The sequence below is a fragment of the Agelaius phoeniceus genome, chromosome 6 (assembly GCF_051311805.1).
Source record: "Agelaius phoeniceus isolate bAgePho1 chromosome 6, bAgePho1.hap1, whole genome shotgun sequence".
Taxonomy (NCBI): Eukaryota; Metazoa; Chordata; class Aves; order Passeriformes; family Icteridae; genus Agelaius; species Agelaius phoeniceus.
The window spans coordinates 6847606-6871764 of NC_135270.1; the positions used below are offsets into that span (position 1 = coordinate 6847606).

At 40.0% G+C, this 24159-nt stretch overlaps 1 protein-coding gene across 1 annotated transcript in view; it reads left to right on the forward strand.

Annotated features, from left to right (window-relative positions):
- The window catches only part of SPON1 (spondin 1), a 188997-nt gene extending 166749 nt beyond the window's left edge, over positions 1–22248 (forward strand). The window contains exons 8-16 of the mRNA XM_054635536.2: positions 9482–9683; positions 10532–10672; positions 11010–11085; positions 11530–11712; positions 13114–13284; positions 14333–14500; positions 15389–15553; positions 16796–17059; positions 18196–22248. Of these exons, the coding sequence (XP_054491511.1) occupies positions 9482–9683; positions 10532–10672; positions 11010–11085; positions 11530–11712; positions 13114–13284; positions 14333–14500; positions 15389–15553; positions 16796–17059; positions 18196–18359 (1534 nt within the window). The 3' untranslated portion in view covers positions 18360–22248. The remainder of the gene's footprint in view (positions 1–9481; positions 9684–10531; positions 10673–11009; positions 11086–11529; positions 11713–13113; positions 13285–14332; positions 14501–15388; positions 15554–16795; positions 17060–18195) is intronic.
- The last annotated feature ends 1911 nt before the right edge of the window (positions 22249–24159 follow it).

Consider the following 24159-nt stretch of genomic DNA (forward strand, 5'->3'; position numbering starts at 1 on the left):
GATGTACAATTGGAGCATTAAAAGTTATATTAACTGTAATTGTTTCATGATATGCATCCCAGGAATTTAATATAATGAGGGCCTGCAAAGATTTCTGTTGCTTCCCCCCAAATATTTTGTCCTATACAGCAGCTATTTTTATTCTTGGAAGGTAACATTTTGTTTCAGTGTTGCCACTACAGGCTGTGTCGTTACTTTTTATTTCTGTAAATCTCTTTTTTCCTCCCAGGAATCCTTATTTCCCTTGTCACCCCCCACTGTCACATTGTGCTGCCTACCCTAAAATGGGGTAAGAGCCAATATCTGTCAATCCTGCTGGAAATTAAGTTTCCTTCCCCAAAATGACAGTACGGTACCAGGAAACATTTTCAAAGTTTGGAGGTTTTGTGTACAAAATGACAGGAGGCCAGACAGAGTCTCTTGTTTCTATGGCAACACAATGATGTGTCTGGCTCAGCTATTTTCTCCTTTTATGATTTTATAGATAACTGGGATTCATCCAGTGAAGTTTAATATTGTCAAAAATAGAATCCTAACCCCCAATCTAATCAGAAAGAGTAATGCAGAAAGGACAATCCAATATAAAAAACCCAAAATACAGGGGAAAAGTCAGCTGTGACTTTTGATAACATGAAGAAAAATACATAAATTTCTCTGGAGCTGTGAAATAGTTTGAGTGCTCCAGCTCTGCATTTGGCTAATGCTTAAAGTGTATTTTATATCAGAAAATTTCTTGTGCGACGTCCTTTTTTCCTGCTGCATCTTATTCCTTCACACTGTTGGTGTCCTGTCCTACAGACCCCAAACCCTCAGGTGTCCCCACATGTCTGACTTCAGAAGCTTTTTGAGTTCCTGAACTCCTGACAGCTGGATGCAGGAGAGCTTTTTGTTGAATGAACAGATAATCCATCAGCAAACCTAATCAAAACACTTTTGTTAAAAGGCTTTGACTTCAAAATGCAAACTTTCATGTAAGAATTGGACCTGAATGGAAATTCTTTTTTCTTTCATCTTGAAAAAACTAATTCTATTTACGGTTTCTTTAAATATAAATTCTGGTTTTGTCCCACAAAGTAGATATATTTGTCACACCAAAAATCTCAGAAGATATATCTCAGCGATAATACATATTTTAAAAATCCATATAGAATAACAGGCATTTTTATTTGAGACAGGGTGAGATTGGGCTCAAAGTGCATGTAAATATTTGGATAATTAATGTAAGATAAAATCTTTAATCATCTGAATTTCCATTTTATTTTTACTTCAGGAACTTGACAGGAATGAGTGAACCCAACACTCAAAACTTGGTTGCTCCATTTTAATGCTCTCTACAGAGGTCCATTTAAATGAGAAGATAACTCAGTCTCTTATTTTTTTCCCCAGACATCAGGACAAATCTCTGCTGAGTTGTCTTTTAGCAGCTCAAGGCAACAAATTTCTGCCTCTCATGGCATCCATTCCCATGCTATTGTGAAGTACCCTCTTACCTGAATCCTTGTCAGCTGAGTGCCATTTAGAGTTATATACATTTATATAGCTTGATATACATTTATATAACTTTATATACATTTGTTGACTAAAACATCCAAAAACTACATAACACTTATAGAAAAGAATGGTCTTTTAAGGGTATTACTGAGACCTAGGGAAACTTCATTGTCTGACAGATGGTCTGACACCCACGTTAAGAAATTCAAAAAATCCAATCTCAAAGAAAAAAGAGTTCTAGGTAAAAACATACGTGTTTGTTGGAAAAGAAAAAAAAATTGTATCGATCTTTTTTTTTTTTTGTCAGAGCAAGCACATATGGCAGCTCCATTTTCTGTCACCATTTACTTTCTACTTAAAATTCAAATGTCAGTAGGCAAGGAAAAAAGTTGAGTGTTAAAACATAGAAAAGAATTAACTAAGAACAATCCCTGCAAGAACATTATTCTCATTGTTCATGGAAATTAAAGGCCATCCAGATAAATCCAACTTCCTCATCCCATTCTGCAAACATCTCATCCCCTTGCCTTTTTTCTTTCTCTACATGTTCCTCCCATTGGTAGTTACAGTTTTATGATTATTTCCCAACCATCTGCTGTCTTTCCTTGAGCCAAATAATTTCCCTTTATAATATGGTGAGTAATCACGTCAGCATCATTTCCCTGCAGTTGCACGTGTACTCACTGATTCTGCCTCCTCATTCCTCTGGAAATACTCACTCAGTAACTGCCATGATTTGCCACTTCAATTTCTGGTGAGCTCAACTCTGCTTGCAAAATTCCAACATGCTAATTGGTACCCCTTTGCACTTTGTTATTAATGAAATGGTAATTAAACATTTACTCCAGTTCCCATCTCCGGACACCAAAAGGGATGTGCATGTTGGATGGAGAGGGATGCTGGATGAACTGGAATGTGCATTTATTAATTAAGAGGTTACACTGGGACTGGAGAAGGTCAAAATGCTATTCTCATCTTAGGCTATTTGCAAATTAAATGGTTTTGGGAAGTAGGACAGTATTACTTTCAAATTCTTTAAAGTATTTTGAAGGAGTATCCATATTTTTTCATGTATTCCAGTCAATAGTATTGATGGTGTCATTTGTTGAAGACACCATCAATAGTATGGATTGGAATGGTATCTTTTGTTAAAAGGACATCTTTGCTGTAGTCTAACACTCAGAATGAGTTAAGCTGGTGGCAAATCAGAGTTCATTGCTAACCAGATCATAAATAGGTCTGTGCTGTTTATCTGATGCTGTCAAGACCTGTCCTGGAGAGGACCAGGTCTCAGGCTGGGATGATTTCAGGCTGCTCTGCCTCTGCTGCTTCTCAGGCCAAGCAGGGTCTGCAGACCAGCCAGGTGAGAAAGGAGGCAGATACACAGCACCAGTGCTCTTGCAACACTGGGATTTCCTGTGTAAACACAGCTGTAATTACTCCAGGCAGACAATTTGTAGCCCCAAAGCTCCTGGGAAAAACAAAGAGAAATTTCCTGAATCCGTCCAGTGACTCCTGAAACGTGGTTTGATTGTAAATGCACAGTAAATAATCTAAGGGGCACAAAGCTCTTCTAAGCAGGAGTAAATATTGCCAGCACCATAACCACACACCTTGTTTGTGACAAACTGCAAAGAACACACTGAAAAATCCTCAGTTTCAGAAGCTGCAGTTCTAACTTGAGGTACCTGAGGTTTTCTTGCGGTGTAGAAATCCTGCTCACATTTGTTAATCACATCATCAAGGTATGCCCATCGATGAAGGAAGGTATTAAATCAAATAGCTGATACGTTAAAGAGTAAATATATCATTATTATGTACAGTAGCAATCCAGGCATGCTTATAGGACAATATGAAAATGCCTGAAATGCATGTGTACACAAAGTCCCTTCCTGTTGTAATGCTTTCTAAAAACCCTCAGATAATTGATATTTTAGGGCAGCATTTGTTCTGATGCATGGTTTAAATGCCAGTGGTCATGATATAATCCCCAAGTTCAATATGCAATACCATATCCACCCCTTTTAACTGGTTGCAACAACATTCTCAGTTTAAAAGCTGATACACAGCAAGGTTTGAGGTTGTTATGTAGGGGGTTTTGTGTGCTAGATTTATAAGAAGTTTTATGTCTTTCTATGAAATAAAATGAAATAAAATAGCCAAGCTCCTCCTCTCACCTCCTCTGGTTTGATGCTCATAGAAACCAACAGGTTGACATTAATGTGCTTTGCAACTTTTTATGTGGATGTCAATCAAATTTCATTGATTTGGTGCTCATGTTATTGTAGCTTTCCTTTCCCCAGCCCTTTGGGAACATACACATGTTTAAATTACTCAATAGCTAAAGTGCTTACCTGCCATTCATTTATTCAGAATTAAAGATTCTCCTCATCTTCCTCCTGTGCAACCTTGTCCTGGGGTGACAGGACAAACCTGAAACTCTGGGTTTATGGTCAGGTGTTGGTCCCTGTGCATAGAACTTTGTTGTCCATGTAGGAACAGTCATTTCCATCACTTCATAAATGGTTTTCTCAGTAATACAACATGTAAACATCTCATCTAATATGCTCTGTTAGTTGCAGACTTCTAAGGATGTTTTCCATTCAGTTTAGGATCTTAATTCTGTTCCTTTCTTTTCTTTGAAGCTACTTCACTTTTCAGCATGTTCTGACTTTAAAGTTCATTCAATAAAAGAGGTGTTGTGTAAGTGCTGCTGGTAGGAAGTTCAAGGGTGGGAAGTTTGCTTCCATGCTCACAGTGTTATTTGTATCAATAGCAAAAGGTTCTAAAGATGAATAAATAGGAATGTTCCTCCTGGAAATTGTAGCTGTGATGCAGTACAAGTCTCTAAAAAAAGGATACTACTTTTACTTACTAGGGGTAGAATGGAAAGTTCATTTGGTATTTCTGAAAATATTCAGTTTTCATGGTCCTGTAATCAGCTAAGCTCTTAATTAAAAAAAAAAATAAACTGTTTTCTGATCATTGGGACCACTGAGATGAAAGCAGTGGCAATGTGGTCCACAATGCTTTCAACCCACTGCCTCTGATCAGACTTAGAATAGTTTCTGTGTTTCCACTTTTTTCTTCCTATTTGAAAAAGCAACTGCACCATCCTGGGCAGAAGTGAAATCAGATCCTGGTACACTCTAAAAAATTTAAGAATGGTTTTATAAACTCCTAAGAATGGGGTTAGGGTGATTATACCTTAACACAGCTCTGTGAAAAAATCTGGAGAGGTGTAAGCTATTTCCAACAACCTTACTCTCCATATAGTTCTTCAATCCATGGTATATATCAGATTTTTTCCCCATCCATAAAATCTATAATACTGCCTGAATTAGAATTTAATTTCAAAAGGGGGTAAAATCTCAAGACCCTATAAAATCTCAAGACCCTATAAATGGTCTTATTACCTCAAAAAAAAAAAAAAAAGAAAAGAAAAAAGAGTATATGCTTAGGGTACCTTTTGCTTCTCTTACTTGCTTCTTTTATTTTGCTAATCAAATATCAAACCAAAAGTAACCACAAAGTTTTATTCTGCCAAATATTTTTTTTGCTATTTTTATTCAGCAACTCTACACAGCCACCTTCCTTATGCCTGCTCTCTTCCCTTTCTCATGGACCTCAGTAGAACACAACAATATTGATTCAACACTCAAAAACGTGTCTTGCAGCAAGCTGAGTTACCTGATGGTTTGTCAAAGACTTCCTTAACCCCCATCCCCAGCAGTGATCGCAGCTAGGTTGTCACTTAGGGAGAAAACTTGTGAAGCAAAATCACGTTTGTGCTCTTTCAGCCTTAAAAGGGAAAAAAAAAATTAAAAAAAAAGAAAAAAAAATAAAAAACCCACAGTACAAAACACAAACACAAAAATGGGGAGGAAAAAAAGAAGACCATTTTCCTACACAGCTCACTATATGGCATCCCTGTAGCTGGAGATGCTAACAGAAATGAAATTGGATAGAAATAAAGGAAATGGAAAGCATTAGGATGCAGGATGCTGCCTGGGACTTGCCTCACTCTGTGCTGTGTGACAGGAATTGCCAGCAGGCTGCTCACAGTAGAAAATCACTGCCTGCTTTAGCCAGGGAAAGCAGGGCTCCCCTGCCCCCTGGGGCTCTCAGGGCTCTCGCCTGGCACTTTCCTAATGGTCAGCATTTGCTCTCTAACTCTCATTTGCCACTGGTTTTAAGCATTTATTTGTGCAGGGGAAGGAAAAGGAGCACATTTGTCTCTTGCAGAAAATTGACAAGTTATTTACACTTCAGGCTTTCCTGTGGGCTTTACCAGACATGCTCAACCTGTTGCAGAACACCTTCCAAAATTTTGAGAGAGGAAAAATATGATCTGAATTCCTATTTTATCCAAGGTGTTGATGATACAAAAGTGAAAAAAAGGTTGGGTTTGGGGTGTACTGAATAAATTTTTGCACTGGTTTCCTTCATGGAGATCCACAGTGCGGTCTTAGGGCATTTGAGCCAGATGTGTTGCTGAGGGATGCAGGAAGAAATGAGGCTCCTGCCAGCTTCGTCAATCTGTCATTCATGTGGATACTGGAAAGAGCTGAAATTTGTCAGATTATTCAAAAGCTAAAAAAAGCCCCCAGAGTTTTCTGTTGTATTAGCCCAGTCTGTGCCTATCCCTACATGTGGGCAGAAATTATGGGTGGTGCCTTGAACCAGCCCATTTCCCTTCAATTACAGCAGCTCAGGAAGGACTCTGGATTTTGGATGTTGGGAAACATTAAATAACTGTTGTTCAAATTAGTATCCATACTCCTTACAAGAATTTGTCAAATTTTCTTGCATTTGGAAAATGTCTGCACAGGGGTGGAGGGAGAAGGGGGAGAGGGAGAGGGAGGGGGAGAGGGAGAGGGAGAGGGAGAGGGAGAGGGAGAGGGAGAGGGAGAGGGAGAGGGAGAGGAGAGAGAAGAAGCCTCCATTTGTCCTCTATGATTTTTTTATTTTCTTTCTTAACTTGTTACAGGATAAAATGGCCATAACATTATCTACCTGCCCTAACAAAGGAGCAGAAGATAGGTGATTTTTGGCAAAGTGCTCTGAATTGGAAAATTATGGCAGGCTCAAGTTTACACATCCAAAGTCTTGGAGGGAGAGTGAATCTCACCCTGAAGTGTTCCTTAACAGAGTTTCAACACTGATAGTTATAATTTAAATAATACTATTATTTAAATATAAATAATGTATATAATATAAAAATAAATATAACTAATACTAAATAATAATATTGCAATAAATAATAGATATAATTTAAATACGAACATATTTTTATTTAAATTAACATCATGATGAGTATGATGTTCTGCCATGTCCATGTTAGACATATTCTCCATCTAAACATCAGCTACACAAACACACATCTCTCTGATATTTTTACAGGGTATTGCTTACCCTGTTTGAAATACAGAGTTCCTATAGGGAATTCTTAGAAACCCTTGTAATGCAGTAAATCCTTTAGCTACTTGAAGTCAGTTAATAGGCTTTTTAAGACTAATCACAGCTCTGTGCTTGACAAATATATCAGGATACTGCATTCACTGAGGGAAGTTGATACTGTCATTCATTATTTTATGACTTTGCATTAGACAAACTGAAATCAGACTTCTATCTCTAATGGAAAAAAAAAAAGACGTAATTTGCATTTCTTTCTGGGAAAGGCAGGATTAATGACATCAAATACTTAGTAACTCTTCTGCTCAGAGTCTTTAATTCAACATAAGATAATTTACACAGTAAGACAGAAACAACTTCTAAAGACTCTGGAACAGAAGTGGCCAGAACATTTTACATATTAGCAAATTCTTCTTAACTTGCCTACTGAAGAACTAAACATGCTAACTTTTAGATATCTTACTTTTGAAACTTCATGATAGCTACTGAAAAATCATTGTCTTTGAGCAGTTCTGGTTTTCTTAATGTACTAAGAGTGCTTTGAGCCAGAAAAAAGCCCCCACAAATAAATACCACACTTTTATAAGCATTTATAGGAAGAATAAACTCTTTATGACTACAGTAGAGCAGTGTCTGTGCACTGTTAAGCATGCAGGGGCATTATTATTGGTTACCTAACTAAAAAAAAGAAGAATAAATAAGACTGTAAAAACATCTCACATTTAAAATAAATGTAGTCTGGAGATACTCTGAACCAGTGTATTTTGGCATAAAACTGAAAAGAAAAGAAACCAACAAAACCTCGACTTGACTCTATGAACCCAAGTCCTGTAGCTGGGGAAAATTTGCTTTGACATCAGACCAGAATTTAGAACAGAATTAGCAAAATAATATTTTAAATAATTCTGCATTTGTTGTTGCTCATGAGAAAAATGCCCGAGGGGTCCCAGCTCCTCATCTCCAGCCAGGGCTGGTTTAATTGCCACTGGAATGGTTTTATTTCACTGGGATGTGGGAGCTGCTGTGAGCAGGGCAGAGCCCGGGCTGATGCAGCAGATTCCCTCCCCAGGGAATGTGGGATAAGCAGAGGAGCTCTCACACCCACCCCAGCATCTGCCAAGTCTTGGCCGAGCCCTCCAGGGCTGGGAGTGACCCTCATCTCTCATTCCCAGGAGCATTCAAACTCTGTTAATGAGTTCTGCACACACAGTAGCCCTTCCAAGAACTTTTGGCATTGAAACTCATATTGGCTTTGGGGGCGGGGTAAAAAGTAACCCAAAAATCAAGGTATTTCTCTGCCATTTTAGCCCTAATTTTTGCAAGTGTTTTGACAGATATTTTTATTATCATTATCCCACTAATGCATAAGCTGCACTCCTGCAGCTCTGTATTTCTATGTTGTCGAATTAGGTTCTTTTCTGACCTAGAGATGGGGCAACTGAGGTGTGTTTTAAAAACTTTATTTTTAGTCTCATGTGAAAGGTAGGACAATGCAAATATTATAATTCATATACAATACATATATTTATTATCACAATCAAAAACTATTTCCTAATTACATTACAAACATTTCTTAACCTATCAACTTTTTCCACACCATACTATAAATACCTTGAAACTAACAATCTAAAATTACCCTCATAAATCCTACTACAATATATCTTTCATAATTCTATTTCTCTAAAGTATCTTATTGCCAGCCGGGGTCCCTGTACAAATCACAAACGGGACAGGACTGCTGTGGAATGTGCCTTGAGCTGTTTGATTTTCCAGCATCAGTCTCAGTCCATGATTATGACAAGGGGAAGATGCCATCAGCTCACATCCCAGGCAGCAGACCAAAACCCTAATGTTACAACTCACATTATAAGTTTTTTGACCAATCACACAAAGCAAAAATACATTGACAGTAGTTCTATCCAATCACTGTAAGCACACATACCTTTAGTTAAAAAAAGGCTTACTTATTTTGAATACAATACCTGCTTGTAAGCCTTAAAGCACAATGCACAGAGCTCCATTATTAAGCTTCAAACTTCCTAATATCTTGCTAGATAAACTTTTCTGTAACTTAGGGAGTTATTCTAGACAAGCGTTAATACACAGACCATTGTTCTATTTGTCCTTGCTTTTCTACAGTTTAAATAATTTTTCTGCTGACCAATCTCATGGCTGCTGCTTAGCTCTAATCACAGTTCTGCTGTCTCTGAGGCCTGTCTTTTGCAGCTTTCCCAAAACCCTCTGATTTTGTGGATTCCCACAATTCCCTCTATCTGTTCACTTAAAAAGAAACTTTCATAACCTTTAAAACTTGTTTCTAGTTCCATTTCTCTCTCAACAATGTCTATCCTATTCTGTAACATTTTTAAATCATCAGTTTCTCGTCTCAAGGTTTGCATACAAATACACACTATGTAAACCTTCTGTCAAACTTTAAAAATTCTCTGCAAATCCATTTCCCATGCTATTATCTCTTTTATGTATTGAAGTGCAATCACGCCTTGGGTGATGCTGCAGCTTTCTGGGTTCAGTTCCCTCTGGCTGGGTCATTGATGCTCTTTTCCCGCATTTGCAGGAGAGCTGCTCCCTCTGCTGAGTTTTCCGTGGATCGCCACCGGCACCTGATGTCCTTCCTGACCATGCTGGGCCCCAGCCCCGACTGGAACGTGGGGCTCTCTGCCGAGGATCTCTGCACCAAGGACTGTGGCTGGGTCCAGAAGGTGGTACAGGATTTGATCCCCTGGGATGCTGGCACTGACAGCGGCGTCACCTACGAGGTTTGGGTTCTACCTCTCATTTATCCAAATTATCCCTTCACAGCAGTGCAATAGGAAAGCAGTTTGATCCATGGTAATGCCTTTATACTTTTTACTCAAATTTTTTTTAAAATGAAAGACTATTTGTTTAAAGAGATGTTAACTACACCTCACTGCCAGTGGCATTACTGGAGCTCCTTCATCATTAGCACTCATGTGGGATGATGTGACATCCACCTGGGGTGTTTTTACCACAGAAGGACAGGATGGGTAAGGTTGGAAGGAAGACAGTGAGTCCAATCTGGTCCAATCTCCCTGTTTAAGCAGGGTGATCCTAGAGCAGGTTATAGGATTCTGTACAGCTCTTGAATAACCCCAGTAAGGGAGGCTCTGCACCCACTCTGGGAGTCTTTCCCAGGGCTTGGTCACAGAACAGGAAAGAATTTCTCATTTTTGTTCACCTGTTAAATTCACCTATTGCATGAACAGAGGGCTTTGGTCACAACTGAGCCTTTGGGTGCCCTTTTGTGCAGACCAAAGCAGTGCCATCATCAGCTCCAGTTTGAGGCTGTTTCAACCCAATGCCAACTGTTCTGTTTGGCACAGGAAACTTCAACTATTTCTTTCAGCAAAGCAGAGCAAACCAACAACAGCAAAACCAACAACCACAAAACCACCCAAACAAAGAAAAAATCCCCCAAAAAAATGAAAATAAAACAAAACAAAAAAATCCCCATACCAGTAAGTATGAGTGTACCAAGCTCACCTCACAATGGAATTTTGCAGTTGAGCAATTGAGAGAAGTTTTAATTTCTGTAGATTAACTATTAGTTTCTTTTATAACACTTTTTTTTTCTTTTTGATTGCAGTCGCCTAACAAACCTACAGTGCCTCAGGAGAAGATCAGGCCTCTTACAAGCTTAGATCATCCTCAAAGCCCATTTTATGATCCAGAAGGAGGATCTATCAAGCTGGTGGCCAGAGTTGTCATTGAGAGAATTGCACGAAAGGTAAAATACATATAAGCAAAATTTTCAAGCAAGCAAAAATCCACTTTGTAAACAAAAAACTCTATCCATTCTTTCTCCACCTTCCCTCCAAATCTACACTCCTTAACCTACCCACAGCAAAGATAATGGCAGAAAAAAATTTAAACTGTCTTAAGGTGTTAGTTCTCCTAATTCTGGCAATTGTTGCATCTGCTTAATCGAGGATTTTCTTTATGTACACCTAGGAATTCAAAGAGAAAAAGGTGCTGCAGACACAACAGTGTCTCACAGTGTACTGGTTTAACCCCTCATGGATGAGTTTCCTCTCCTCAGTGTTCACAATAATTTTTTTTTGCAGGGGGAGCAGTGCAATATCGTTCCTGATAACATAGATGATATTGTGGCCGATCTAGCACCAGAGGAAAAAGAAGAAGGTACGTTTGAAATTAGTTTGTGCACTACTAATTATTTATATTTTGTTCCATTCTCTGCTGTCACTTGTAGATAAGGTACAAAACTGACTTAGGAACAAAAATTCCACTCAATGTCAAACAGTGATTTAGGTTTTCATCTCTTCTGGTCTCTTCTATTAGCTCTCCCTTGTACAGAAAAGAAATTGCATGTATATCTAGGAGATGACAATAACAATGCAGGCAATAAAAGAGAGAAGACTTTTGGGGTTCAAATAATTATTTTTTTGTAAAGAAAGTTGGCAATTAGAATTTTTTTTCTTCTGGGCTAAAATGGAGAGGATAGATTGCAGAAGGAAATAATGTATTCTATTGGAATCTAAAGCAATCAAAAGCAATCATCAACCAAGAAAAAGGAAGAAAATGGAAGACCATTTTTAACATCCAATACCTTTCCTTACTTTTCAGATGACACCCCTGAGACTTGCATATACTCAAACTGGTCCCCATGGTCAGCCTGCAGCTCCTCTACCTGTGAAAAGGGCAAGAGGATGAGGCAGAGAATGCTCAAAGCTCAGCTGGACCTCAGCGTGCCCTGCCCAGACACCCAAGACTTCCAGCCCTGCATGGGCCCAGGCTGCAGTGATGAAGGTAACCAGGAGCGGAAGGTGGAGGAGAAGAGTGCCTTGTGGAGCTTGCTTCTCCTTTAAAGTTCTCAGGGATGTCAGTTGCTGTAGTATGGCTTGGGTTGTGGTGGCCAAGAGAAAATTGCTGAAGAACACGAATGGCAGCTGTCTGTGGTGAATTCTGCAACTCAGCTGTGTCAGGGCATGAAGTGCACAGAATTATGAAGGAGAGGAGTGAGGGATGCTGTGGAGGTTTCATGGGTCTTGGGTCTTCAAAGAGACAGGAGCAGTTTTTGGGTGTAGTAAAGTTGTTTATTGCATGAATACATCGGTCTCGAAGGCAAGAGTTCAGAGTGTTAAAGTCTGTGCTAAAAGTTTTCTGGCATAAAGTCCAGAGCAGAAACACCTGCAGCAGCTCCCACCTTTTTTCTTCTTCTTGCTTCCTTTCATCTTCCTTCTTTGCACCCCAGTACAGGGGTTTTATTCATAAATTATCCAATCAGCTAAAAACACAACTCTAAAACATTTTTTTACACTATTCTAATGTGTGAAAGTGGTGACAGTTCTTACCCAAATCTATGTACATAATTTTATCTATTTACCTGGATAGTTCCATCTATTCTATCTAGAAAAGAAATGTTCTGCTATGTTTTTATTATGCCTGGGGCTAAGTTACTGAACTTTAAACTAGGCTTTAGGGCCTTTTACTAGCTAACACAGTCTCTTAAGGCACTTAGGATATGTTTCTATTTACTTAAAACTAAAACTTATACTTTTATTTCATGTCTATGTGGCTTAATATATTTCAGCTTCTCTAGAGGTTCTGATTCAAACCCTGCATTTCTTTTTCTCCCTGATGCACTCAGAGAGGCTTTTATTCCATGCATTCCATCAGGATGGAGGAGAGGACAGTGGGAAAGGCAGCATAGGAGGCATGCTGCACACAACTGGGCAGCAGCTCTGTCAATCCCTGTGGCCTCAGCTTTTTTCACAGAGAGCAGCAGGCACGACTCTCTCCCAGGATTTTTCCTGGGAAAGGCAGTGAGAAGCTCAGAGAAGAAGAGAAAACAATTGTTATCTCTATTCGCCACGCCTGTTGTTCAGCACATGTGGAATGTGTTATGGAGATTATTTACCCAAAGTGATTTGTTAATTGGATTCTGCTGATTTACCAGCTGGGTCAAAGCTGTGTCCTGGCTGTCTCCAGACAGTCATGGGTTTTTCTTTAGTATTCTTTAGTATAGTATCTCTTTAGTATGTAATTTAGTATAGTAGTAGTGTAATATAGTATAGCATTAGTGTAATATAGCATAGCTTAATAAAGCAATTGTTCAGCCTCCTGAACCATGGAGTCAGAGCACATTATTCCCTGGCTGGGGGCACCAGATTGATCAATCCCCACCCCTGAGTACTCTCTGTGTTCCAGATGGCTCCACCTGCATGATGTCTGACTGGATTACCTGGTCCCCCTGCAGCGTCTCCTGTGGGATGGGGACAAGATCCAGGGAGAGATATGTAAAGCAGTTCCCTGAGGATGGCTCCATGTGCAAAGTGCCCACTGAGGAGACTGAGAAGTGTATTGTAAATGAGGAATGCTGTAAGTATTTCATTCAGCCTCATAAAATCAAGCCAATAGCAGGAGCACTGCCCAAATAGTTTTTTATATGGGTCTTACTGGGGTCCCACAGAGCTCCATCTTAGGTCCTGTGTTCTTCAATACCTTAATTAATGACTTGGAGGCAAGATAGGAAGGGATACAAAGCAAATTCCCAAATGATTCAAAACTGGGAGGAGCTGCTGACTCCTTCAAAAGCAGGGAGGCCCTGCAGAAGGACCTCAGCAAATTGAGGAACTCTGCAATCACCAACCACATGAAGTTCAACAAGGGAAAGTGCTGGATTCTGCACCTGGGGTGGGCAACCCTGGATGTAACGACAGACTGGGGAATGAGGGGATGGAAAGCAGCACCAGGGAAAAGGACCTGGGGGTCCTTGGCAAGCTGAATGTGAGCCAGCAGTGCCCTGAAGCCAGAAGGGACATCCCTGTGCTGGGGACATCAGGCACAGCATCACAGCAGGGCAAGGGAGGGGATTGTCCCACTCTGCTCTGAGCTGGGGCAGCCCCACCTTGAGTGCTGGGGCAGTTTTGGATGCCAAATGGAAAAAAAGTTATTGAGCCATTAGAGTGTCCAAAGGAGGCCACTAGGGTGGTAAAGGTTCCAGAGGAGAAGCCATGAGAGGAGTGGCTGGGGGCACTGGGTTTGCTCAGCCTGGAGGAGAGGAGACTGAGGGGAAACCTTAGTGCAGTTATGAATTCCTCATAAAGGGAAGAGGAGAGGCAGGCACTGATCTCTGCTCCGTGTGACAGTGACAGGAGCCAAGGGAATGGCCTGAAGCTGTGTCAGGGGAGGTTTGGTTTGAATATGAGAAAAAATCTGGGCACTGAAACAGGGTCCCCAGGGAAGTGGTCACTGCACCAACCTCACTTCAAGAAGGGTTTGGACAACACTCCCAGGGACATGGTGTGACTCTTGGGGATGACCCTGTGCAGGGCCAGCAGCTGGACTCCATGGTCCTTGGGGGTCCCTCCCACCTGAGCTGATGCTGTGATACTGATGAGCAATGTTCTCTGCCCACTTTGAACAGCTCCCAGCAGCTGCCTGGTCACAGAGTGGGGTGAGTGGGACGAGTGCAGCGCCAGCTGTGGCACAGGCATGAAGAGAAGGCACAGGATGATCAAGATGACTCCTGCTGATGGATCCATGTGCAAGGCAGAAACCACGGAGGCAGAGAAGTGCATGATGCCCGAGTGCCGTGAGTGGCCAGGAGCTCTTCTCCCCTGCTCTGAAAACAAACATCATTTCTGACACACTGCCCCAGCACACAAAGAACACAGCTAAAGCAGGAGCAATGCTGCTTTATCTTGTCCTCCCTAAAATTGGGAAGAAAATCTTAGGCACTGTGCATTAAGTAGCACATTCAGTGTCAGGATGAGAGCTTCAATAAAAAATGTTCGTTGGTGTCCTGTTGCTGTATGACCCACACAGAGGTGTCTGTATCAGCAAGCCATACCTAAACAACTCTTAAGTTATGCAATATGAGGTATATTTGGCCATAAGGCTGGAATAGAACACATGAAACAGTGCCCTCCCCTTTTAACCCCTGAAAATTTCAGAAATTGAGGAGTTTCTTTTGTGCAATGGACCAGCCACACCCTTACTGTCACTATTAATTTCTTATGAAATGTTACATTTTCATCAGAGATAATTTTTAAAATATTTTTTGGTAGATTAGGTATGGAAACTTCACTTGTTAGACTAAATTAAGTTGACTTCCAGTTCTATTCACTGCAACAATCCTTTTGTTTTGTTTTGTTTTTTTTTACAGGAGTTGTGATTGAAACATAGCTCCTTAAACTATTTATTCCCCAGAGGCACTGAGACCTAGTAGATACGACTTAGATACAGGAAAAGATAGCAAATATATTTAAATCAAGCAAACCTTTCAATTTAATATGAAGTTTTATGAACTTCTTCAGCAGCACCATTCAGCTTGTGACAAGAAAGTATAATTGGCTGATGACAGATAAAACATAGCACCTTTTCCACTTGTATTATTTTCAAAATGTATACCTTCATATTTTATTTATAGGAATAAATTGTTAATAATAAGATAATTAATTGCATTTTTATTTCCTACCAGATACCATCCCCTGCCTGCTGTCTCCCTGGTCTGAGTGGAGTGACTGCAGTGTAACCTGTGGGAAGGGGATGAGAACCAGGCAGAGGATGCTGAAATCTGCTGCTGAGCTGGGAGACTGCAACGAGGAGCTGGAGCAAGCAGAGAAATGCATGCTGCCAGAATGCCGTAAGTTTGGAGACTTCCCTGGGAAAGGGAGGCTAATTATGTGTCAAAATCTATGGATCGAACCTCCATCACCACTTCTCAGCATCACTTCTTAAACAGGCGGGGTATCAAGCATGCATTGTTTAAAAAATTTTATTTATTATTATTGTTATCCTCATAATTATCATACACTTTCAGCAGCTGAGAGCTGAAATATGACTGTGCCTTAAATTCAGTTTGCCCTACATCACCCCATGCTTATTCCCAATACTTTCATGGGAATACAGCTCTGCATGTTTGACATACTGCAGCTCCAGGCAACTCCCCAATAGGAAATAAGTCAGAATTATAAAACCTGGTTTATCACTCAAATGCAGACAGTGTGCCAGGAAAGAAGGGAAGAAGAGTTGAAATCACCTGTGGGATTCTTTCAGCTCAGAAAGAGCACAAAAGAGGCTTTCTCCACCTTTGATACACCTCTGAATGGTATCATTCTGCAACCTGCTACTGGATGGTGTGGAGGCAGCTGCAGAGACTTTTTTACCTTATTTCATTAAAATCCCCCACTTCTTGGGTACAGCAAATTTCTGGTTGCTTTGCAGTCTTTGTTTAAGTGTGATAGCCTAATGCACTGCTGAATGAATAAGATATGATTGCCTTTAGCATCCTGTTTCCAGCTGGTTTGTGAGGTTTTATCACAAATTACATTATTTTTCACAGAAATTATTGGTTAAAAGGGCTTTTACACTGTAATTGCTCATTCAGCTTTTCTTAAATAATGTGAAATATCATTTTGATTTTTATTCACTGGGGCTGTGTTAAGCAGTGCTGAAAGATGAAGACTTTTAAGATATAATGGTATTAGTGAATGTGGCTTATTGCATAACACTGCTAGCAAAGCAAGGCTCAGATCTCAGAGGTAGCAAATTATTTTTAAATATAACTCAATTTTCAGCAGCTTTTCATTACAAAACAGACAGATGGGTGGGAAAATTGAAGAAGGCACAGGAGAATTATTTATATGTTCTTTGTAATTTTAGTGATCTGCCAGCACCACTCTTGAAGAAGAAATCGAAGAGTGTGTCAAATAACACTTGTGCTAGAAATGGACTCAGAAAATTCTGACATGCAGCCTCCAAATTGCTGAGAAGATTGGAGGGTTAAGCAGAATCCGTGTAGTTGGGGTGCAAAGGTTCATCAGGCACATCTGTGTGTTTCTGTGGATTTGGTGTCATTTTTTTTTGTGTTTCTTCCTCCCTGCAGCCATCCACTGCGAGCTGACAGAGTGGTCCCAGTGGTCGGAGTGCAACACCTCCTGTGGCAAGGGCCACATGATCAGGACGAGGATGATTAAAATAGAGCCCCAGTTTGGGGGAGCAGCCTGCCCTGAGACCGTGCAGCGCAGCAAGTGCAGGGTGAGGAAGTGCCTGAGGGGAGCAGGGATGGAAAAAAGGCGCTGGAAGGAGGCCCGGGAGAAAAGGAGAAGTGAACAAGCAAGGAAGAGTTTAGATAGTGAGCAATATCCAGGTGAGTGTCAAACAACTTTTTGTGGTTTTCTGCAAGACAGTGGTGCCTTGTGAAGGCTGAGCTAGAGCAGACACTGGACAGAGGTAAATAATAAAGTAGGGATTTATTAAGAGGCCTCCATGGATCCACCTTGGGCAGCACAACCCAAAATGGCCCCAAAATGCACCAGTGCTCCCAGAGTCTCTCCCTTGGATCAGTTCTGCTCCATTTGCATCTTGCAGTTCATTGTCCCATTCCAGCTTTAGCCCCTGCAGTCCCACCCTGCTTGTTTTTCTCTCTCCAGCCCACGGGGTTTGTGCTCTTGGGGCTGAGATTGGGATCATTTGTCCTTGGTGCCCAGCTGGAGCAGGAATTGTTTTGTCTCCCTGCTCTGTGCACAGAGCTCACCATCCCCTGATGTGAAGCTCAGACCCACACACTAAAGCAGCACAGAATGGGAAAAATAGAAAAGCTGAAACCTGAGGCACCGACAGGGGTTTGTGAGCAGCTCCAGCACATTCTGTGAGAGCACCTTCAGCACTTCAGTCAATAAAACAGAGCCACTTGCAGTGCTTGCCCATCACCAAAATCACCCAGCCTAAGCTCAGGGCACATGGAGAAAGGCCCACATCTGTCCATGTCCCAGCACTAAAAATATTTCAGCTACTCCACACAAAAGTGTGAAAAACTTTAAACTTTACACCTGGCAAAGGACTGATTGCAGTTTCTGCAAATCTGGGTGGCAATCTTTACATCCTGTTAGCTTCAAACAATTAAAATACTTATTCCTGGATCTGATGCAGAATTTCAAAATGGAACCCATTTCCACCTCAGCAGTCTGATTCAGACTCAGGCTGCTCCAGGAGATCTGCTCAAACTGCTTTTCCAATGGGGACAGTATCATCAAGTACTGATTGCTCAAATCAACAAAACGTATCTTGTGGTATAATTAACTTTATCTGGGTAGGAATTACTGCTAAGTTGTGGCTCATGCTTGTCTGACATTTAACCATTTCATCATTTTATCTGTCTTTTTAAATGTAAATATTAAATTTCTTTTACCTTTTTCAGTGTTTGAAAGATGCAACTTGGTTATTTATATTTAGCAGGCAGTTCTACTACTAAAAACTTAACCAAATCACTTATTTTTTTTTCAGTTTGTAGGATGAAACCATGGACTGCTTGGACAGAATGTTCTACACTCTGTGGAGGTGGAATTCAGGAGCGCTACATGATGGTGAAGAAGAGGTCCAAAAGCACTCAGTTTACCAGCTGCAAAGACAAAAAGGAGCTAAGAGCATGTAATGTCCATCCTTGTTAGCAAAACACAAGGTTCCAAGTGATGCACTCTGAGCTAAATGGAAAGTCAACCTTGGTTTGTTTTTTTAAAACAACAACAACAACAACAACAACAACAACAACAACAACAACAAAATATACAGTGTATATTAGTTTTCATTTTTGCAGTGTGGTTTGCTTTTTAGTCTTGCTGGTGCAAGAAAAATATTTTATAAATATTTCCTCACGGATTTATGCTGAGAGTAAGCCTTTGTTACTCCAGCCAGCCCTTAATGCATAAAAATAGTAAAGTCATGGTGAGTTATTTAACTAAAATACAGACACATCTGTGGACATGGAATAGCCATATAGAAATACCACTTGTAAAGACATGGGATGCATGCATATTAACAAAACTAAGTTAAAGTGACAGGAAGTTTCATCTGTGGGAGGATTTCTCTCTAGATTTGATTTTGAAAATCCAAAGCAGTGCCTCTGTGATTACACAACTATGCCAAGGAGTAAAGTCAGTAATGCTGGTTCAATAACATTAAAGATGCATGTTTATCTTTTTATAATATTGGGTTAAGCTAATAGTTATTATAATTATTATTATAATAATCTAAACACTTTTCTTCACATGGATGCTGTGGTCCATGAAAGAAGGTCTTTTTTTTCTTCAAAACTTAAAAAGGAAATAATTTTTGTGGCTCAACAGTGATGTCTGACCACCACACAATCACAGTCAAGAGAGCACATAAAGAAAACATGCAAGTATCATAATATGTGTACAGTCCATTGCCTTTCAAAATGGACACAGAACTAGTAGAAATTGCTCCAGAGGGTTGCAACAGCTGTGCCACAGGATGTCTTCCACATGAGGGACACAAAAAAATTAGATTCAGTTTCGCAAGGATTTTATTCACAGAAGAAGAGGGCGACAGGTTTATAATAAACAAGAAAGGTAGAGAAAAGGTGAGCCAAGCTCTCATGCATCCCTTAAAACTGAAACGAGCCTCTGAAAGGAAACAATGACAGTCTTAAAAAAAAACCCTGATTATAGAGTGGCACAAGAATACATTTACAGCAGTGTCATTTATGTCTTTTTTTTTTACTCAGAGCATAGGGTAATCTAAAAATTACTAAATTTGTGAGAATTACCCATTTGTGCATATCCTAGCCAGGTTAAATGCCCTCCCTGACTACTTAAGTGATTAAAAAACTGCCTGAGGTGATGAAATACCTCCTCACTCTTCTATTTGCTGTTTTACTGCATCTCCTGCAGAGTCTAATTAGCTCTCACTCCCACACAGAGTCAGGTGTAACCAGGGAGACCCTTGGGCCCCACTTGCTATTGGAATACAATCTTTTCCTGCAATTCTATTTTCCTGTAATAATCTAACATTAAGAGAGGAAGGTGATGTGTTACCTCTTGGTCCAGGAAAGGCAGCATCCCCCTATGTCTCTTCTGAAGCAAGAGCAGTGCACTGAAAATAAAGATTGTTGATGCCCACGCTTAAGCTTGAGAGAAATGAATGGAGAGAATTTTTTTTTAATGGTCTCTAAACCAGCCTTAAGTAATTTACCCACTCCCTTAACACTTGGTCACTACCCTGAGGACCTGACAGCTGGGTTTTAAATATTGCTGTGCCCCAGAGCCCTCTGAGCTGTTCATCTTCCCCACCACCACTACCACCCTGGGGATCCTCTGTACCTGAACACGCTCATCGGGCTGGTGGCATTAATTGTGGGGCTGTTCATCAGCAATTCTCCACTGAACACTGCAAGGGCTACTCAGGATTTCCACAGCCATCACATCCTACATGCTCTCAAGATATTTTACTGCTTTCTGCAGATTTGGAGTTAGGGAAAGGCCAGGGAAATAATGGAACCAAGGGCAGTGTGAGCCCTCTCCTGCTGCTGCTAAATGAAATGGGTGCACACCCATAGCCAACCAAACCAGGAGAAAAAAAGAATACAGCAAGGTTTAATGCTAAAACCAAACATTTTACTTTTTGCACAGCTTGGCTCACTTAATAATATTAATTCAGATAGTTTGCCTCCTTGTGCTTGTTCAAAAATTGTGCAGTTTATGTTTCTACAGCACTGCCATGACAGCATAGCAGCAAGACTGCCCCTCAGTAGTGCATTTAGGACCTTGCATTTCACTTGTATGACCAAAAATAAAGAAAACCCAATAAAAAAAAAAACAGTGGAGTGATATAGGTGCTCAAGGAGCATATTTTGGGTAAAGAAACTGGAGAGAAAAGCCACAATGATCAATGCCAGGGCAGGGCCACATCTCTGGCTGAGCTGACAGAAAGTGTCCCAGCTGAATGAGTCCATTCACTCAGAAAAGTAATCTTTGGCCATAAAATGAGTGGCAGAGTGCTTTTAAATGCTTTGAAGGACCTGTGAGCCTGGGGCAGAGGGAACAGGAGAAGTTTCTCCTGAATGGAAAAAACGTGCTGAGTTCAGGAACCAGATATATCTCATCAACCACTTGTCCAAGATTATCTTGCAAAACCATTCCTGTTTCAGCAAATAATCAATGAAACCCAGTGTTGTATTTTCATTTTCACATTTGTTCCAGTTCATCAAGCTGTTTTGTCTACTAAATACTTCCTTTGCCAAAGGCCATATAGTGCAAATACACTTATAGAAAACATACAACACCTTTCTGAACTTGCCCACAAAATTGTCCATTGAAACAATCTGGCATTCCTTTGTGATTTTTACTAATTTGATTCTCCAGATCCTTTCTTTTTTTCTCTCTCTCTTTAGAAGGCTGTTCAGTGTGATTTCCAGTCATTTCTCTTAGGCTCATTAAAGTTCTGAATGTTGCAAATTGCTTTTTTCCCCACCTTGTTAACAGATGAAATGACAAGGTCATTGCACCGGGTCAGAAATGTGTGACCACTCCTGCTTCTGTTCAGCTCTTCACACTTGTTTTTCTGTCAAAACGTTTTACAGATATCTTGTCTTTCTTCTAACTTGATACATGAGAAACATTTAGGCTTGTTACATTTTGTATAAAAAATAAACACAAACAAAAACAAACGAAGGAAGTAAAAAAAAAAAAGAGGTTGATTTTCTATTCAGAACAAAAAAAGAGAAAGCTCTGATATATGTAGAAATCTTGCATTGTTACTGTAAACTTTCTAGTAGTGTAATAGGCACTGGTTATCAGTCAATGAAAATAAGAACTGTTATTGTTCTGATGTCCTGAATAATCCTGCTGAACTCAAAGCACAGATGTCACACCAGTTTTGTAGACCTCAGCTACCAGATCCTAGCATCGTCAGTACCTTTTTTTTTAATATACAAAGGATAGAATCTTTACACATAATAAAAAAGTTAGGGGCTTAACAAATGTACAGTAGGACTCTGTTTGTGCGACACATGAGTTAAACAAAATTTTGTTTGATTGCATTTTTAGATTTCCTTTGTTGTTTTTGTTTGCTGTGGAATTATGAAAAAAGCAACCATGAACATTTCTTACCAAAGTCTTGTGTAGATGTTTTGTAGCTGTCTGCCTAACACATTATTATTATAATTATAATAATAATTATTATTATTATTATTATTTTGGAATAAAGACATCTTTACTATGAATTTTACACTTGTATGAGATTCTGTTCAACTTATATGATTATGAACACCAAAAAAACATTTATTAATATGAGTCAAGTCATGTTCTTATTTACATTTTACTCCTGTTCAAGGTCACAGGAGTGAGTGGATTTCATTATAACCAGTCATTCTTTCTACTCGGAAGTTGTTTGCATCAAGGTCTTTGTCAAATACTTTGTTGTTCTTTTGAAATCACAGGGTAACTTAGGAACATCACATTATGTATTTGTGTATTACTCTCATGTGGGTTTTGTTGCTGTTGTCGGTTTTTAATAAAAGAGAAACTATTTAAAAGAAAACATTTTAAAGCCTGGTGGTACATGAAAGGGAAAAAATCATTACAAATAAGCTCTCAAAAAGCCTTAGATTTTGTGAAACTTTCGACTGATCTTTTGTGCCACTGGAAAACTGGTTTGGGACACTGTGGGTCTGAGTGTGCCACTGAAAATTACCCAGAAATTTTGGAGGCAAGGGAAGCAACACAGCAATGCTGCTGCTCTAAAAATCCAATTGTCTGTAACATTTGCTGCCAGCTAAAAGCAACCAGTGTGTTCACAAAAACCCCTCTAGCCTAAAACTGACTTGTAACCAGGCTGAGGGGAGGCTGGAGGTAGTAACTGAAATATGCTAAAATCCCTAAACTCCTCACTACCACGTTTAAGGCACTTTAGTGGTCTTTGCTCCACACACAAACCCATTTAATATTTTTATTGCATCACTTTCAACCCTGGGACTCATCCACCTCACGTGGTGTTGGGCAAAACAAAGCAATTCTGTTGAGCTGAGTGGTATTAGTTCTGTCTCTGCTGCTTTCCAAAAGACTTTTGTCTTTTGGTATTAGTTCTGTCTCTGCTGCTTTCCAATTTGTGCCATAACTTGTGGGTTCTCTGCTTCTTTTTTCTGCCTCTCTTGGGTCATAATTGAAGACACCTGAGAGGACAGTTCACGTTCACACTCAGGTGTTTATTGTTTCTTATCAATGTTACAGCCTCACAGCTGTGAGTTCTGCAGACTTTCATCAGCAAGACACAAAATGGCCAACTATCTCTTGTTACAAGGTCTTTTGAGGCTAAACTACCCAATTATGAAAGGACACCTAGATTATTTTCCCTTTTAACCCAATAACTGATCACTTGAAGCTTGCAATGTGGACTTTGCTGTCCAATTACAAAACATCACCCAAACCCATGAAGAAGAAGGAAGAAGAAGGTGAAGAACAACCTGCCTCCACCCTAAAACCTCCATCTTGCTTCATATTCTAAAACCCCAAACTCTTACATTCTTCATGTGATATTACACACTTCTAACCAACTACACACCCATAATCCCAGTGCAATTAATCAATTTTGGAAGCCTTCTCCACTGCCTCAGGTCAAATGCAGTATTCTCTTGTGGGTCTGTGCCTTTCAGCACAGAAAGTTTAAAATTCTCAGCATCCAGGGTTCCAACAATAACTGATGGGACATTTGTGGTGTTGTGAGGTCCCCAGGACGAGGTGAAAGATGAGAATTTGACTCCCAAGTTCTCAGAAGGCTGATTTATTATATTACGATATTATAGTATATTAAAAGAAATTATATACTAAAACTATACTAAAGAAAAAGAAAGGAGACATCAGAAGGCTAGAACAAGAATGAATAATAAAAACCTGTGACTGACCAGATTCCCAACACAGCTGGACTGGGACTGGTCATTAAATTAAAACAATTTGCATGCTGGGTAAACAATTCTCCAAATCACATTCCAGAGGAACAACACATGGAGAAGCTGAGGCTTCTCATCTTCCCAGAAGAGGAAATCCTGGTGAAGGGATTTTTCAGAAAATATCAGGGTGACACACATGAACTGCTCAGCAGGCAGTGACAGTTCTCACACGTGGTTTAGGTGTCTTAATGCACCTAAAGGGTTAATGCTGGGAGCTCTGCATTCCCATCTTCCTCACTGAAGCCCTCAGGAGCAGGCAGTTGCTCTGCCAAAAGTAATAAATTCACAAGCACTGAGACAGGAGAGCCCCCGCTCCCTGTGTAAGCACCACATTTGCAAAGGGAGCAGAAATTAAGCCTCTCACAACTCACAGTTTTCTTCTTTACATGTCAGGGTATTTGGAGATATGTCTTTTAAATTATATGTTTTATATGCACTTCAAAGAAAGACCAAGAGCTTAAACCCTCACCCACCATGGCCCAAGTGCAAAAAGCACCCCAAAGGTG